The sequence below is a fragment of the Pongo abelii genome, chromosome 10 (genome assembly GCF_028885655.2).
Source record: "Pongo abelii isolate AG06213 chromosome 10, NHGRI_mPonAbe1-v2.0_pri, whole genome shotgun sequence".
Lineage (NCBI taxonomy): Eukaryota > Metazoa > Chordata > Mammalia > Primates > Hominidae > Pongo > Pongo abelii.
Genome location: NC_071995.2, coordinates 50,418,582 through 50,436,747, shown reverse-complemented (window position 1 = coordinate 50,436,747; position 18,166 = coordinate 50,418,582). Strand labels below are relative to the sequence as shown.

Genomic DNA, 18,166 nt, shown 5'->3' with positions numbered 1-18,166 from the left:
ATGCGAAAGGAGAAACATTTGCTTTGTGCTAGAAATTGTGCTGTGTCACATAAATCACTTATTTCACAGCAACTCTGAAGTACTAGAGTTGACCTGTGAACAACACAGATTTGAACTGCACCAGTCCACTTATATGTGAATTATTTTTCAGTAAGTATGTTGGAAAAATTTTTGGAGATTTGTGACAATTTGAAAAAACTTGAAGATGAACTTGTATCCTAGAAACACAAAAAAATTTAAAAAAAGTTAGGCATGTCATAAATACATAAAATATATGTAGATACTAGTCTATTTTATCACTTACTCCCATAAAATATACACAAATCTATTATGAAAAGTTAAAATTTATCAAAATGTGTGTACACACGGACTCTACATAGTGCCAAAGTCAAGAGAAATGTAAGCAACTGTAAAGGTGCATTATTAAATCATAACTGCTTAAAATTAACTGTGATACATATGTGCTACTGTAATCATTTTGTAGCCACCTCCTGTTGCTAATTCAGTGATCTCAAGTATTGCCATTAAAACACTGTGTGATGCTAGTCATCTGCACAAGAGCAATTAGCTCCTCCAGTAAATTGCTTATAGCAGTAAACAGTGATCTCTGGAGGTTCTCGCATATTTTTCATCATGTTTAGTGCTTTACAGTAAACCTTGAATGACACCATGGGACCCATGCAGAGTGGTACTAGTGATGCTGGAAGTGCTCCCAAGAAGCAGAGAAAAACAATGACATTACAAAAAAAAAGCTGAATTGCTTGATATGTACCATAGATTGAGGTCTGCAGCTGCAGTTGCCTGCCATTTCTGACATGATAGATAATTCACCTTGCAAACACATGATGTAAGCTTCTGGTATTGATAAATACAGTACAGTACTGTAAACGTGTTTTCTCTTCCTTATGATTTTCTTAACAACATCTTCTTTTCTCTAGCTTACTTTGTTGTGAGAATACAGCAATAATATATATATAAAACATACAAAATATGTGTTGACTGCTTATGTTATCAATAAGGCTTCTGGTGAGCAGTAGGCTAGTAGTAGTAAAGTTTTTAGGTAGTCAAAAGTTATATTGAATTTTCAACTGCAAGAGGGGTCATGCCCCCTAACCATTCAGTTGGTAAAGGGTCAACTCTACTGTTACCCCCACTTTACAGATGAGGAAGTGGAGGTCACAAAAGGGTAGGTAACCTTTCCAAGGCCAAGAGGCCAATAAGTGGTGGGGCTGGGATTCAACCCAGATGTGTTGGACAAATCCATTTCCTTAACCAGTACACAGGCGGCCTTTGCTTGTTACAAGGCACCATGCAAGGATAATTAATTGTGATATTAGGTTGGTGCAAAAATTATTGCGGTTTTGGCTATTACTTTTAATTACATTACTTAGCTTTTCTTCCTAGACAGAAGATCCCTCTCAATGTTTTCTCTTGGGATACTGTAGTCACTTTTTGTATGAGGACAGAAGGCAAAGAAAAGACTCAGGGGACAGGCAGAGGGCCCAACAGCCCAGTGTTGGAAAGCCCGGGTTTTCCACCAGGGTAGAGCAGGGCAGGTCTGCCTTGAACCCGGCCTCAGAAGCTTCCTTCTCAGTCCTCTTTCCCTCCATCAGCCTGGGGAGAGTGATGAGGAGCTGTGCCCCCTGGTCCTTTGAAGGGACCCTGGTCTTCTCTGGCAGGGGCAGCTGCTCCCCATCAATGCCAGGCAAAGAGCTGAGTGCCATGAGCTGTTGCTGAAACACCAGTGAGGAAACATAAACTGGCGTCTCCCAACCTTATCATCAGGTCTCACCCCAGTCCTGCCCCTCCCTTGCCTGGCAGTGCTCTTTCCTCTAGCTCTCAGAGGAACCAGGGGGAGCCTGCTCACCCCTTGACAGACGATAGTTTGGGATTTAGGACAAAGGCAAAGTCTGCTTTCCCAAGATAATGTAAACAGCCAACCTGCTCTAGTATGATGCTCCTTGTTTTGCTGTTTGGAAAGCAGGTGTCCCCAAGAAGGGCCAGGATGCCAGGCAACAAGGCTGTTAGGTGGGTGAGGGAATGTAGAAAGCTCCTGCAAGAGCAAGGGTTTGGAAGATGCGGAGGGCTCCTGGGACCCGGCTGAGCTCGATCTCCTGGCTGCTGGTCTAGGGAAGAAGAGAAGCAGAGGTGGAAACTAGAGGAGGGTGGCTGGTGAATAAGAGATCAAATCCCAAGGGTGTGGAGCTGTAAAACGCTGTGCAGGCGCCCTGCCATGCCTTCCAGCAGCATTAGAGACTGGCAGCAGGACGGGCGCTTGCATTTTGTGCTTCCTCACTGGCTCCCCTCCTTCCTTCCAGGCAGATTCACTCTCGGTGGCTCCCGCCAGGTGTCTTCCCTTGAACAGCCCCCAGGAGACCAAGCTGTCTGTCCCCCAGCCTTCCCACACTGCCAAGATCTCGTCCCCAGGGAGGATGGGGACTCCTGTACTATGCGGATGGCAACTCCCCAGCCCACCTCCTCCATTTACCCCTCACTGCCCACTGCCCAAGTGCAGGGATCCTGGGTATAGGCACGGCAAAGGCCCCCTGCCCTAGCTTCCTGCTCCAGCTGTATCTGGGCTCAGTACCACACACGGCAGTCTGTGTCCATGCATCTGTCCCCAGAGAGAGCAGGATGAGGGCCTCTGAAACTGGGTATTAACAAGGCCCTAGACAGTTCTCTGCTGTCTTGGCAATGCCACACCGAAGAGGCTGCCCATTGTATTCACACTCCAGTGCTGGGGAAGGATCCCCACATTCCCTGGCCTTTCTAGTGGGTGACATGAACTCCCTGGGACATGGGAGGAGGGAGGAGCCCCTCTTCCTCACATTCAGTACGATAGTCTACTATACTGCCCCTGCCAACTCCTCCTTGGCCCACCGCCACCCCCACAGCAGCCCTCCCCTCCTTTGTGCTTGCCCACTCACGTCTCTACCCCTTTGGGCCTGAGCAGAAACCCAGAACATCAGACACTGCAAAGGCCTCTGCCTGTGCCTTGATGATTAGTGCCTGCACAGGACCAGGCAGTGGAAAATGTTGGCAGTAATCTGGTTTCATGGATTTGCCCAGACAAGCCTGCCATCATGTCCCCATTCTAAAATCCTGTCACTATCATCTCTCTTTTCCTTACCAGAAAAACATTATTTCTGCCTAATAGTGTGAATGGCATGGAGTTAATCCCTGTACAGAGAGAAGTGCAGGCAACATCCGGTCTTGCAATGTATGGACAGCGAGTTGAGTTCATGGATATATTAATGGGCCTCCAGAGGAGTCCTGACCAGAAGGAGTGGGTGTCTGGGGCCTCTCCTGAAAGAGGGGTCCTGGGAAGCCCCCAGCACATAGGCTGTAGTGTGTAAGTGCCAGCTGAGTGCCCACGTGGAGGCCTGGTGGGGAAGGCGGGTCCATGCAGAACCACAGACTTCCAAAGGGTCTTATTGGACAGCCAATGAGATTGGCATCTTTGGTCTTGATCTTAGTGGGAGAGACACAGCCTGAAGCACGCAAACCCAAAAGAGGCAGGGTGTCTAGGCATGAGCCAGGAGCAGCAAAGCAATGTCCACCCAAGGGAGGGGAGACAGCCTGGAGATTTTACACACCCAGAGCCCCCTCCAAACCCAGGCAAACTTTCCACAAAACTTTCCCCAGTGCTCGACATGGAGCTCCAGAAGAGGAGGTAAAGTTCTCTGTCTGCCCCGGGTATGCTGAGGCCAAGGGAAGAGCAAGAATTAAAGGAGAAGCAATGGACCAGGATCTGAGAGACTTTGTTTAGCTTTTGGAAATGGTGAGAGCTTATTTCAAAGAGACAACTATTATGGATCTACTCTACTTCTTGGTATCCTTGAGAAAAACAAGAAATATAAGCCCCTAAGGAGCTTACAGTTGGGGAATCAAGATATAATGAACTCGTGCTTCTTGGGCCCTGACTGATGGCAGCTCCTGCCTGATGGCAAACCCTCCTATTCAGCTGCAGCGTACCTGTTTGCCCTTCTCTCTCCTCTCTGGCTTCCGTTTGTCTACTTTACTGCTGCCATTTCTTCCTTCATCTCTTGGTGAGAAAATAACCGAAAGCAGGGTCTGTGTCTGCACATTTTGTCTCTACACTTTCCTAGAGTTTGCATCTGTTCTCAGGGCTTTAGCTATTGTGTCCATTTAAAGCACAAACTGATGTCTGAAATGGAAGGAATCAGTGTAGCCCAGCACCTCCACTTTATAGATGAGAAAATCAAGGCTCAGAAAAGCTGAGGTTCCTTAGGTTCTGGAGGCAATTGGCCACAGGGCTGCAAATGGAATGCACGTCCTCTACCTCCTTATCTAGGAATCACCCTGCTCCTGTTGGTTTCCAAATCCCTCAGTCCACAGGGGAGGAAAGGGGGACCCAGCAAGGGAGGTGACATGCCAAGGCGACAGGGCTGGCTTCTGGCAGAGGAACCCAACCTTCACTCCTAAACACATTCTTCCCAGTTTATCACACGGCTTCCCTTATAAATGTAGTTCTAAATAGAGACTAATATACTCCTTTGAATACCCAATGGGCTATGAAGTGTGCCTATGGCTCATAAAAATATAATTCGGGTCGTAAATTTAATAATCTCACATGAATGACTATACTAGCTCTGTTAAACATTAATTGCTTAATTAGCAATGATTTCACCTGCTTTTTTAGAATTGAAAGTCTTTTAAAGAAGAGTCTGTGGTGGAAAAAAAAAAAAAGCTGTCCAGAGAATTTTGAGCAGTTTTATCTTCCTTTTTTTCTTTGCTTCATAAAAATCCCTGGAGCAATCAGGTCATTCAGAATCAAGCCTTTGGCCTTTGCTTCCAACACGAGGCATCCCAGCACCCACAGGTCTGACGGTGTGTCTAAAAACTTTGTTGCTAGAAAGAGGAGCAGGAGTCTCTTGAATTTGGTCTTATAAAATTCAATTAATTTTCATGCCTACTCTCTCTCTGATTTTTTGGTGGGGGGATGTTTTCCCACCTGCCTTCTTCTGCAATGATCTCTATCCGAACAAATGCAGAAAGCCTTGAAAGAGCTCACAAGGGGGTGGGGGCAGCTCTCAGTGATGGGGCAGAGAGGTGGGGCTGGTGTGGGAGAGCAGGTGAGGGCTGGGATGTCTCTTAGAGCTTCTTGTGGTGCATGGCACAGGCTGCTGCTGAAGAACTGGCGGATGCCCAGGTGGAGGCATCCAAAGTGAGTTCCATCTGTCAGTGGCAGCAGCACAATATAGCATTAGTTCGAAGGCTTCTCTAGATGGAGAAGTTGGGTAAGAAGGGGGCAGCATTAAATCTGGTGAAACCTAGAGACGTCTCTGCACTGTGAGGGTGGCGTGAGTGGTATGATTATGGTGACTCCATTTTTCTGAAATCACAACCAGGATGGGATGGAGTATTTGACAGCTGTCTTGTCCTTCCACATTTGCGTGGCCACACAGATTATGGACAAAATACGAATATCAGTGCTAGAGCAGAAGGAGAACGTGGTCCAGGGAAACAGTTCAGCTGGAGTGAGGACTGCAGCTGGGAAGGGCAAGAACTTTTCACGGACGACCCTTTTGAGGATTCCTCTGTGTGAATGAAGACTTGCTGTAGTTGGGAACACACAGCCACACGTCACACTAGTATCATTAACTAGACCACAGTTTAGCAAACAAGACCCAGGCCCCTGGGAGTTGCAGTAGCCTATGGCATACAGCAGAGCTAATTCAACTGGAGACTGATCCCACTGAGAATAAAGCTGAACTGTGTCACTTGCCATTTTCTGGGTCAGATATTCTGGGGTCCATTTGGAAAATTAGACCTACACATGACATGGCCTTGGCTATGGGAAAGGAGATGACTCGCTCTGTGCTAGGCGCTGTGCCAGAGCCGTCCTCCACCAATGGCTCATATCCTCTTGCTAGACAGCTGTCTTGTTCAACCAACATTTGTGGGGTCCCTGCCATGCACTGGGCAGTGTCCCTGCCCTCTCTCCTCCTCTGTTTCTGGGGCCAGCATTGTTTCTGAGCAGAGGACACACCCTGCTTTCCTGATAAGCCTGCCGTGTGTGTCCTGGAATCTCCTCGTTCCAGAATGGGCTCTGTACATTGGTAATGTTTGGTGCTTTATGCGAAGGGTGGACGTGGCTGCCTGCCAGCCTGGCTTCTCAGTCATAACCAGTTTGGCCAGGATACCTGAAAATCAAACAGCTACCCATCTCGCTGTAAGAAAAGGGGCCGATCGAAAAAAAAAACAACTGAAAAGGAGATGTTAGGTAAGAAAGGAGGGGAGCCTGGGCCAAGATGGAGAACTGGGTCAGGGGCTGGGAAGAGAGACTGAGTAGGCAGTCTTAAAATGATCATTTATAAAGGAATGCCCTGGAGGGAGGTGTTGAGCAAGTCTCTCCTGCTGGGCGTCTGTCAGCCTCCTGTCCCTTCTTTTCTGGGAACCATGGGAGCTGCAGAGCTCCTTGGAGCAGCACCTGGGCGCTCTGATGAAAGGCACCCGGAGCCAGCAGCCCATGCAGAGGCCAGGCAGCCGCTGCCCATGGAAGCTTCTGCTTCCAGCTGACCTGCTGCTCAGTTTGTTCCAGCCTCCTGCTGACTTGCCTCTCTGTCTTCCTAACTTCTTTAATGACGTTATTGGACTCTCTAAGGATTCTGGTCCCCTTGAGCAGCCTGAGCCCAGCAGTAGGGGCTGGAAGAGGAGGGGTTTTTTTTTTTTGATTTGGTTTTCTTAAACCCAAACTCTTGGTTTCCATTCCAAGATGGTAGGAGCCAGATGCCCCGAGGGCTCAGCAGCGGTCTCTAGCTGCATTGAGTCTTTGGGAAGGAGAGACTAAGCTCACTGGCTGGAGGAGAGAACCCTGATCAGGGCTGAGACAGAAACCTGAGACAACTCCAAGTGGGACCTTTAGGCAACAGGTCCATGAAAGGCTGCGAAGACTTTGAGCATTGCCAGCATCACATGCACACATCTGGAAACACCTGCAATTCCAAACCAAAAACCATAGAAATGATTTTTTTGGAATATAGGCTTATTCCTCAAGTGATTCTCTGTGCTGAGGGGATAAAGGTTTGGGTTAAAGATAAATATGACCTTGCCTCTACCCTACAGAAGTCCTGGGACATGGTTCATTGTCACACAGGGAGGACTGTGATGATGAGGCTGTAAGGGAGGTAGATACACTGCCACTAAAGGAGAACAGAAGAGAGGGAAATGAATTCTTATCTGGAGACTCTGGTGTTAGCATCCACACCTGGTTGAAAATTTATTTCCTGTTGGCTAGACAGTTAACCACTTCTCTGCTTAATGCTGGGGGCTCATTTTTTCTGCCCCACTGGCCAATAGACGAGCTTTTGAAAACCTATGAGGAGAAGCATTTAGGATCTCGGATTTGCTGGCAGTTTGTTGAAAGAAAAAGTGGAGAGCAGGAAGAAGGATTTTGTTCTATAGGATTCCTTTTCTCTTCTCAGAGATAGTGAAGCTTAACACTCTTTGCAGCAATAGGTCAATGTCCTTGTGGGACAGTGGGGATTCAGGATAAATGTTCTTATTTTATAGATTAAGAAATTGAGGATACGAGTTTGGGTAGAGGCAAAATCACAACCAGACAGGGATTCTTAACTTCCATTTCACTCTCTTAAAGAATGCAAAGCATATTCTAGGAAAGCACATTGAGATTATGTAAAAGTTGAAAATTTTAAAATATAGAAATGAAATGTTAAATAATATTCAAATTGCATTAATTCTACTCTCCACATTTCAAAAGAATAGGAGGACTCTTTCAACTTGACTTTCAAAAATTGGTGAATGGGTCTAGAAGGAGAAGATATTCAGTGGAGAGAGTGGGGAGGGAGACCAGCGTGTGAGGGCAGAATTAAAATGCAGTAAAACATGCAGATTGAGTGCCTAGCACAAATCTGGCTCAATTTCCTTCATAGAGGCATTAAGACCCCCCTGAAGCTGCCACAGTGTGAGCACAGTCATGGTGGAGTAAGGGACAACTAGGGCATTGCTCAGATATCTGTAAATAATGACACATTTTGCTTTGGATTGAGACTCTCTCCAAAGCTGTTAGCTTCATGACTTGTTTGCATGATAATTATACAAACCAGATTGGAAAAAAAAATTGAGGAAACATGTAGATTTGTTTCCTTCAGCATTCTTTTACTGCAAATCAAATACCTTGAATAGTAGTTAAGACATAGGATTGGAAACTTGGCAGGGAAGATGCAGGAGGGTGAAAAGCATTTATTGAGTTTCTGCTATGAACTAGGAACTGTGTTTAGCACATGTGTGTATTGTTCTGTTTTCACAATAGCCATATTCTTATTATTCTTGTTCACTTTTTATAGATGAGGAAACTGAGGCTTGAAGAGGATTATGAATTATCTGAGGTCATTTAACTAAGATACAAGAAAATTGGGATTTGACCTCAAAGCTTATGTTTTTTACATTGTTTTGTGATAACTTGGTACTAGGATGTGAACCACCTGGATCTGTAATTTATGATGCCTGTGGAGAGTGCATGTTCATAGTAGCCAGAAGACAGTAACATGGCAAGGGGGAAAGGAAAAGGAATTATCTTTGTCTCACCCCAAACAATAATGATACTGACATTTTATTGTGCACCGTGGTTTTCAAAACACTTCATACGAATTTCCCATTTTATAGCTAGGACCGCAGAGCCTCAGGGTTTCATTCAAGGCCTCACAGCCAATAAATAGCAAAACTGGGACTCAAACCCAGAACTTCTGGCTAAATTCAGTTTTATTACTCCAAGCACCTCTCCCACATAGTTGGCCACATGGACAGAGGAAGTGGTTGAGTTTAAGTGTGAGTGCTCTGTGCAGGCTGGATGGTCTTCTTATACTCATGCATCTGTGGATGTCATTGAAGAGCCTGACTTCCTAATCACTTCCCAGGATCACCAGGCAATACGTGATTACTGACTGACTGAATCAATATACACTTGGATCTTGGTTTGCAAACTTTCACTTGGTGTCCCGCATCACACAGGTCCAGAAACAGCGAAACTTTTCTCATACTCCTCATCCTCTGGGTGTTCAGGTAGACAAGGGACAGTTGATGGTTATAAAAACCATCATGGCTATAAAAAATCTCTATTCAGTGCCTAGTTATTGTGTATTTTTGGTGTGGCATGGGCAGAAAAAAGACAAGATATTTTGAAAATCGACAACTCTTTTGCAGTATCCCAGGCCAATTAGTTTCTGTAAGAGGAGGTCGATTTCCAATTAGCATTTAAGGTCATTTAAGACCTTTGCAGTCTCCCCTGCACTAGTTGGAACTCTTTCTGGGAAAGAGGGAAACTACAAGGAGAACTACAAGGCTGGCATTGAGGGGCTCTTGCAGTCTCTAAACCCATTATCCCTTTCATTGTTGAACTGGGGTGGTGAGCCTGCACAAGCATGGATGGTAGCCGACCTCCCTTGGGCAGGTCCAGAACAGGGAGCAGCATTCTGCAGAAGGTCCTTTTCCAGATTGAGAAACCCAAATCCTGATCTCCTCTTTTGATGATTTTACAAAAATCAAATTGCATGACAGATGCCCAGATAAACAGAAGTTTGCAATCAAAGCAAGTTCTGGGATGGAGCTGATTAGTAGATTTTTAATGGCTATTAGTTGGATAATCACGCACCAGGAATAGCTCCCAGGCAGACCAAACCCACGTATAAGTGGGTCCACACCCATGTACACAACACCTAGTTGGCAGGTATATAAGGGGACCCTGAAAGCCTCCCAGCAGCAGAGTTGAGTCTCCAGCCTTGACTCTTCTCAAGAGCCTGTGACTTTTCTCCCTGGACAAAGGCATCATGAGTTGTCAGATCTCTTGCAAATCTCGAGGAAGAGGAGGAGGTGGAGGAGGATTCCGGGGCTTCAGCAGCGGCTCAGCTGTGGTGTCTGGTGGAAGCCGGAGATCAACTTCCAGCTTCTCCTGCTTGAGCTGCCATGGTGGTGGCGGCGGGGGCTTCGGTGGAGGCGGCTTTGGCAGTCGGAGTCTTGTTGGCCTTGGAGGGACCAAGAGCATCTCCATTAGTGTGGCTGGAGGAGGTGGTGGCTTTGGCATCGCTGGTGGATTTGGTGGCAGAGGAGGTGGTTTTGGAGGCGGCAGCGGCTTTGGAGGTGGCAGCAGCTTTGGAGGCGGCAGCGGCTTTGGAGGTGGCAGTGGCTTCGGAGGTGGTGGTTTCGGTGGAGGCGGCTTTGGTGGAGGCCGCTTTGGAGGTTTTGGGGGCCCTGGTGGTATTGGAGGTTTTGGGGGTCCTGGGGGCTTCGGGCCTGGAGGATACCCTGGTGGCATCCATGAAGTCTCTGTCAACCAGAGCCTCCTGCAGCCTCTCAACGTGAAAGTTGACCCAGAGATCCAGAATGTGAAGGCCCAAGAGCGTGAGCAGATCAAAACTCTCAACAACAAATTTGCCTCCTTTATTGACAAGGTGAGTCTGGAGAAGACGGCTCCCACTGATGCTCAGGCCACCTCACTTCCAGAGCCAACTAAAAGGAAAACGGCACAGATTTGTATTTCTTAGGAGCCAGTGGTGTACCGCAGTAGCCTGGGTCATTTGCAGTTTCCAGATGGGGAAGACGTCAGCTTTGTGGGATACATTTCCTGTAACAGCCTGCACTTAGGAAGAATTTGTCCCTTTGACCTTATTGTTAAAGTCCATATAAATAATATTTATGGAAAATTCTGAAAACCATAAAAAATGGATATAGGCAAGTATTGAACTGATCCTTGGGACAGGCCATGGAGCAGCAGGTTTTGGAAGCCATCGTCTTCTGAGATGGTGTTTCCTTCCTTAGCAGTGATTATTAAATTCTGGGAAGCTGAACCTGAAATATCTGCTTGGGAATGCAGGAAATTCCTGCCTTCAAGAGAAGCGTTCTCAGTTTTGTGATCCATAAAGTCTTTATTGGTGCCACTTTGGAGTGTTACTGGCTTTTCTCCTGTTTCAAGGCAGACAAACCTGTCTTGGTTTATCTGCCTTGAAATAGGCAGGGATTTACAAGGCTCTTAAAAATCAGGCTGAGGAGCCCTGCCCTCCGGGACTCTCATACTCAACACCCTTGCGAGCAGTGCCAGCAGATGCCTGCTTTCGGTTTTCCCCAGAATTAATGGGATCTTGGCTGGAAATTCAACCAGGATTGGGGGAGGGAAATGGTCTAGAGTATTGGGAGCAGCTGCAAACAAACCAGTGAGCAGTGAAGCAGCAAAGAGTCTCCTCTGCGTGGAGAGAGCCGGATGTAGCATTAGGAGTCTGTGGGACTTTCCAGGGGCGAAAGCAGGGAGCTCAGAAGCTCTGCCAGTCATGACTCGGCAGCCAGCCTCAGACACTTCTCGAGGTCCTGAAGCAGCACCTGAGCTGCCCCTGGCCAGCGTGGCTTGCTGGTGTGAAGGATGATCCAGAACTCATGTGCTCTCCTTCTGGTCATGGCAGGTGCGGTTCTTGGAGCAGCAGAACCAGGTGTTACAGACCAAATGGGAGCTGCTACAACAAATGAATGTTGGCACCCGCCCCATCAACCTGGAGCCCATCTTCCAGGGGTATATCGACAACCTCAAGAGATATCTGGATGGGCTCACTGCAGAAAGAACATCACAGAATTCAGAGCTGAACAACATGCAGGATCTTGTGGAGGATTATAAGAAGAAGTAGGTGGCAGAGTAAAACGCTGAGCGGAGATAAACATTGCACTGAGCCATTTGATCATTCCCCGGAAAGCCATTCATCTCCCAGTTGCATTTGTGGTGGTAATGGGGAGAGGCATATGTATCTTTGTTGATTATTTGTGAGGAAGACAGTGAGACTTTAGAGATCATTTTTGTCTTTTGTATGTTTGAGAGTTAGTTTATAAAAATATATCTTCAGTTTGGAAATCTTAGTTTCAATTTAGACATTTAAAAAGTGTGTAATATTCCCAGGGAATGGGGCATTTGGGGTGAATCCAGTATAAAAAGGAAAAGAAAAAAATAAAGGGGAACTAGTCTAACTGCTGTATCATCTGGGTCCCAATAGGTATGAAGATGAAATCAATAAGCGCACAGCTGCTGAGAATGATTTTGTGACACTTAAAAAGGTGAGCGAGAGAATGTCTTGGCTGGGGGTGGGGATAGGAGTGCTTCACAGCCCCATTGTGTCTAAGCAGACAGTTTGGAAATGAACTGTGAGTGCAAAAGCAGCAGCCAGAGAAAGGAGTGAGACCCATGGCCCATTCTCTTGCAAACAAAAGTGTCTCTGTAGGTCGAGCTTCTGGATACAGTTTTCAAAGCTGTTCTGCATTTTTGGTGGAGCGCTTCCCAGTAGTAACCCACTTAAAGCCTCTATTGAATCATGATAAATGCAAACACAAAAATCTCTTTATATTCTCCTTCTAAAGAGCTGAAGAAGGAATGAGACTTCCCTTAGAACGCCTGCTTAAAGTTGCTGTTGGTTGTGCTGACAAAGGTTTGAGGTTGTAGGCCAAAAGCATGGGTTCTTCTCCTGGGTCCTGCAGGGCCTTTGGTGTATATTCTGGGGAAATTTCAGAGAGGTGAGATGGACAGACAGGATGAGAGAGCTGAGGACTGTGGAAACCCACAAAGAACATCATATCCCATTGTAGAAACACACTGTGTCTCAAGCAGGAGAGAGGGGCTGGTTGGCAAAGCTTGGTCACCTTGAGGCTCTGATGGTCCTGAGGGCTGTGAGCCATGGACGTGGGCATGAAGTCCCTGGCAGAGGTGTATGGTAAACTGCACGACAAAAGAAGTCTCATGGGGACAGGGCTCAGGTTGGGGAGCCTGGGATGTTAGAGAGGAGCCAGCAGGGACTGAATAGAGGGGAGTGGCAGAGAGAGGAAGAGGCCTGTACAGGGAACCATACACCAGAGGCCCCAACCTTTCTTGCAGGACGTGGACAATGCCTACATGATAAAGGTGGAGCTGCAGTCCAAGGTGGACCTGCTGAACCAGGATCTTGAGTTCCTGAAAGTTCTCTATGATGCGGTAAGGAGGCTGCTCTGGGACAGACCCTTACTTCCCACCCTTTTCACCAAATGAAAGTCCTTTCTGCTTGGTGAAAAAGTGGCAGAAGTGGGGTTTATGGACCAGCTGACTTCAACCTGCCATCATTCCAGGCCACTGGGTCGGGGAGGGGGGGGCTTTCATAGCATAGGTCTTGTGGGTGAGGAATTTTCTCCTCCGATGTTACGGGAATAGGGTTCAGGAAACACCAGGACAGCTTCCCCTCCCTCCATTCCCCAAATGTCCAGTTCCCCTGGGGAAGAGACAAGCCCTGTGCCCATTCCTGTGCCTACCGTACTTCAGAGGTCAAAATGCATTTGTCTCCTATCCCCCTCCCCAACTCAAGGGTGCACGGATGATTTCTGAAACAGGAAGTACCATTGAAGGTATTTGCCATGGACCAGCTTCTGTCTGGGGGCACTTATCATAACTGGCTTAAGTGCTGAATGTTGTTAACTAGGAGGCTCAGAAATACAGGTGCCTCTCCCTACAATTCTCAGGACAACCTTGGGAGAGGCCCAGGAATAGACGGTTACATGATTTTCATCCCATCTAGTGTATGCTTAGTCTGAGGGTCTGCGTTTCCCTTATGCTGGGAGACAGAGGCCTCCTGTCTGCTTGTAGCTGTGGCAGGATGTCATGACCAGACCTTCCTGTGTGTTGTAGGAGATATCCCAGATTCATCAGAGTGTCACTGACACCAACGTCATCCTCTCCATGGACAACAGCCGCAACCTGGACCTGGATAGCATCATCGCCGAGGTCAAGGCCCAGTATGAGGAGATCGCCCAGAGGAGCAAGGAAGAAGCGGAGGCCCTGTACCACAGCAAGGCAAGTAGAGGGAATGTAGGAAGAGCCACAGCTCCCTGCCACGAGCTGGGTTGCACCCCCAGCTGGAAAGTGTACAGTAAGGTTATTGGTTTTTTGTTTAATGGAAGTTGGGCACCATTCCCAAGAAAGAATGTTGAGAATGGCACCAAGTCCTTTTGGGCATGTGAGACAGTCCCTACCTCTCATGAATGCAGCCATGACATTTAGCTGGGTTGACCCTCCCTGGACCAGTAACCAGCTCTCCTTCACTCCAGTCACTCTGGAATGTGAGCCAGGCTGGAACTTCCTTGCAAACTGTCCTCTTCTCCCCATATCAGTATGAGGAGCTCCAGGTGACTGTCGGGAGACATGGAGACAGCCTGAAAGAGATCAAGATAGAGATCAGCGAGCTGAACCGCGTTATCCAGAGGCTGCAGGGGGAGATCGCACATGTGAAGAAGCAGGTGAGGCCCAGCCCTGTCCAGCGAGGGGCGGGAGGTTGTCTCTGGGTGTGCGTGAAAGTGTGGTTGTGTGTGAGTGTGCATGTGAGAGATGAGAGACACTGAGATATTGCACTCTAGCATGTATCGATCCCAAATTCCCCAGCTTAACATAATTTAAGGCTTATTATAACAATTCTTAGAGTGCTCTAAGAGACATTCCAAAGTAAGGATTAGCGAAGGGAAAGAATTGTGCTCACTTGTTTATATGAGGAAAAGGGAATCATAACAAATAGAGCAAATGTTAGTTTGACTGATTTGTCACGGATTACAGATGGAGCTTCCCATTTGTGCTCAGCACAGGCCCTGAGCACCAGCCGACTGTCTTCATAGAGGGGCAGTGAGTGTTGATGGCAGCTGGCCTGGTGCTGGATGTTAGCTTTGGAATAGAAAAGGTAGAGGCAGAGAGTGGATTCCATCAGCAGGAGAAGCTTTGCCAAGCAGACCATTTCAAATGTTTTCATTTCCATCTGTAAAATGGGATCATGATTCTGGCCCTGTGGTGTGAGGATCAAAGGGCATTATGGGGAAAGCCAAAGGGTGTCATCAAAGGTGACATGGGAAGAAGATGCGCCAGAGACAGCGGCAAGTCTTAGCACAGTTGTTTGCGACTTGCATAAACTCCAGAGGGGACCTAACACTCCTGGGGCCAGTGGTTCTGGCTTCCTGCACTTCGAACACCTCTGCTCTCTGTCCCCCTCTGTCAAGCAGAATCCACTCTCTGTCCTTCTCTCATAGTGTAAGAATGTGCAAGATGCCATCGCAGATGCTGAGCAGCGTGGGGAGCATGCCCTCAAGGATGCCAAGAACAAGCTGAATGACCTGGAGGAGGCCCTGCAGCAGGCCAAGGAGGACTTGGCACGGCTGCTGCGTGACTACCAGGAGCTGATGAACGTGAAGCTGGCCCTGGATGTGGAGATCGCCACCTACCGCAAGCTGCTGGAGGGCGAGGAGTGCAGGTGAGGGCACTGGGAAGGGAGAAGGGGACCCTGGCCCATCCTCTCCTTTCTCCCAGAGCCAGGGCTGGAGGCAGAGACAGGAAAAGCAGAGAATGGGGCAGGGCTTCCTGACGACTGAGAACTGACATTCTCTGTGTTCCCCAAGCAGAAATTCAGGACACAAAGCATGATTGGAGAGTTATACATTTATCAATATGAAATGATGCATAAGGCACATTAAATTAAACTAAGCAGTAAGTTAAACATCCTGGTCTTTTCTGAAAGTGAAAACAAAATCATGGGAAAACAGGTTAGTCCTAGACAGTCTGAAACTTTGGTCTCTAGGTCCATAGGGTGAGTGGCTTCTGTGCCCTCCACCGGGTGACCTAGAATGGGGGAGATGATGTCTTGGAATGTGCTGACTGGTGGGGACGTGCTGAGCGGAGCAGGTGCCAGCCCCAGTTCTTTGCAGGTTTCTAGAGTGACAAACGGAACCATTCGCTAACCTTCAAAGAGGCACTCTTTGCTTCCTCTGTAGTCTGAGACCTTTGCCCGTATTATCAGCATCTTGGGTGACTTAATCTGGCTGAAGCAATTGGAAGGGGAAAAGCTACCCCAGGCCATCAGCAAGTCAGCATGACAAAGAGGGAGTGGCTTTCTTCAGGAGGTTGCTCTGTCCCTGTCTAGAGGCGATGCCTCCTATGCCCATCTTGTAAGAGGAAGTGGGCAAGTTTTCAGTTGAAGCTGAAGAGGGTGGGAAGAAGAGAGGAATGGGGAGGCTCTACAGAGTCACAGTTCTTTCTGAACTGAATGTTCACAGGCAGCCTCATTGTAAAATTTCTGATGTGGCATGGATTCTGAATAACAGACTCTCCAAGATGGATTTAAATACACACATGGGTTGCAAAGTCGGAACTGAATTTGCTTTTCAGTGACCTTGGATCAACCATGCAACTGTTCATTTTGTATCAGAGCAAAAATTGAGAGGGATTGACTTGCAAGGTTGTGCATAAATGGAAGGGTGTCTGTCGTCATTGTGTGACCTGGCAGCATAGAAGAAAGTGGGGTGCGTAAGCCCTGGTGGCTGCTTAGAGAGGCTAAACTGCACATTTGCGGGTGGAAGTGGTAAAACAACATGCATGCAGAACCTAAGTGTTCCACCACAACTTGTTTTTTCTCTCTCCCTGACAGGATGTCTGGAGACCTCAGCAGCAATGTGACTGTGTGTAAGTAGTGGGGTGTGGTCCTGGTCCATGGGGTGTTGTGTCAGGTGGAGGCAGGGAGAGGCAGTCATAATCTCTGTGGTAACACCACCTCTCTCTGCAGCTGTGACAAGCAGCACCATTTCATCAAACGTGGCATCCAAGGCTGGCTTTGGAGGTTCTGGAGGTAGAGGGTCCAGTTCCGGAGGAGGATACAGCTCTGGAAGCAGCAGTTATGGCTCTGGAGGCCGACGGTCTGGCTCCAGAGGTGGTGGTGGAGGAGGAGGTTCTATCTCTGGAGGAGGAGATTCTATCTCTGGAGGAGGATATGGCTCTGGCGGTGGTTCTGGAGGAAGATACGGATCTGGTGGTGGCTCTAGGGGAGGGTCCAGCTCTGGAGGAGGATATGGCTCTGGAGGTGGAAAACACAGCTCTGGAGGTGGCTCTAGAGGAGGCTCCAGCTCTGGAGGAGCATATGGCTCTGGAGGGGGGGGTTCTAGCTCTGTAAAGGGTAGCTCAGGTGAAGCTTTTGGTTCCAGCGTGACCTTCTCTTTTAGATAAAGATGAGCCCCCACCACCACCAACTCTCCCACCCCAGACTCTCCCACTCCAGAATGTAGAAGCCTGTCTCTGTACCTCTAACTGATAGCAAGTTAAATTTTGCCATTTATCTCTGATGGCATTTTGAGGGAAAAGAATGTCCACATACAGTTTTTGAAAGATCTTCTCTCCAAACCAGTTAGTTAGAGCCAGTGACGCCTCTGTGTTCTGGGGCGGAATCTGTGCTGTCTAGGTTTGTGCTTCTAGTCATGCCCATTCCCGCCCCCACCATGCCTCTTTGCATTGCCCATTTTCCAGATGGGTATTCTGTTGAGGACCCAGGCCCACCCAGGGATTTCATCTCTAAGCCTGGCAGTGCCGGGGGGAAATGTGTTTCTGTGTATATAGCTCCTCTTGTCCACTCTGCTTTCGGAAGTGCTGTGGTCTGGGGGTCTTCATAATAAACTTCATTTGCAATTCATATCATGTGCTGTCTGCGTGATGTCAAACCTTGGTGGAAGTGGGCAGCCACGGACAAGGGAGGTTTGGGCATTAAGGAGGGGCTCCTGGGTGAGAAGTGTGCCTCCCTGAGGGAAGCCCAGGCGCCAGCCTCTGGATGGATGGGAGCCTGGGGATGGGTGTGTGGTTCTCAGAAAGTATTTACCAGACTTGGGGGCCATGGCATTGCCGGGAGGTGGACAGGTGGATTTGTGGAAGAGTCTCTTTTCTAGAAAAACCATTCTTCCTGAGCATTGCCCACAGACTGCCCTCCCCATTTTCCACAAGGGCTTTGGCCCGGGATCACTTCTCCTCAGGGCAAAATGGCCGAGCCCCTGGCCCCACCGCGGTGAGTTTCCAAGCTCCGAGCTTCCAAGGCGGACCTTCCTCAGCCTGATGTAGGTCCTGGCCTCTGTCTCTGAGGGGGCTCTGAGCAAGCCTGGAGGAGGATACCTGGGAAGAGTCTGGAGGACTCTAAAGTGGCCTCCATAACAGCCACTTCTATTTTCACAGAACATCCCCTCCTGTCAGAGGAGTCCCACCACACTTAGCAAACAAGCCCTTCTTTCCTCCCTCACTGCAGTCCCCTGTCGCATGGTTGTTGCCATCAGGGTGGCCTTCTCCTGTAGGTGTGAAGATACCTTCAGCCCCTTCCTCAGGAAGGCCGTGTCACCTAACCAG

At 48.1% G+C, this 18,166-nt stretch overlaps 1 protein-coding gene across 2 annotated transcripts; it reads left to right on the top strand.

Moving 5' to 3' along the window:
• The first annotated feature begins 9,740 nt into the window (after positions 1–9,740).
• KRT2 (keratin 2) lies at positions 9,741–17,468 on the top strand. Of its 2 annotated transcripts, XM_009247767.3 has the most exons (10): positions 9,741–10,119; positions 10,156–10,430; positions 11,433–11,647; positions 12,012–12,072; positions 12,884–12,979; positions 13,664–13,828; positions 14,146–14,271; positions 15,046–15,266; positions 16,437–16,471; positions 16,572–17,468. In XM_009247767.3, exons 1-10 carry the CDS (start codon positions 9,810–9,812, stop codon positions 17,006–17,008), a joined length of 1,941 nt encoding a protein of 646 aa, XP_009246042.3. In that variant the 5' UTR covers positions 9,741–9,809; the 3' UTR covers positions 17,009–17,468. The 2 variants fall into 2 exon arrangements, with proteins under 2 accessions (XP_009246042.3, XP_002823331.3); XM_002823285.5 differs by having other exon boundaries at positions 9,810–10,430; positions 16,572–17,467.
• Positions 17,469–18,166: the final 698 nt, after the last annotated feature.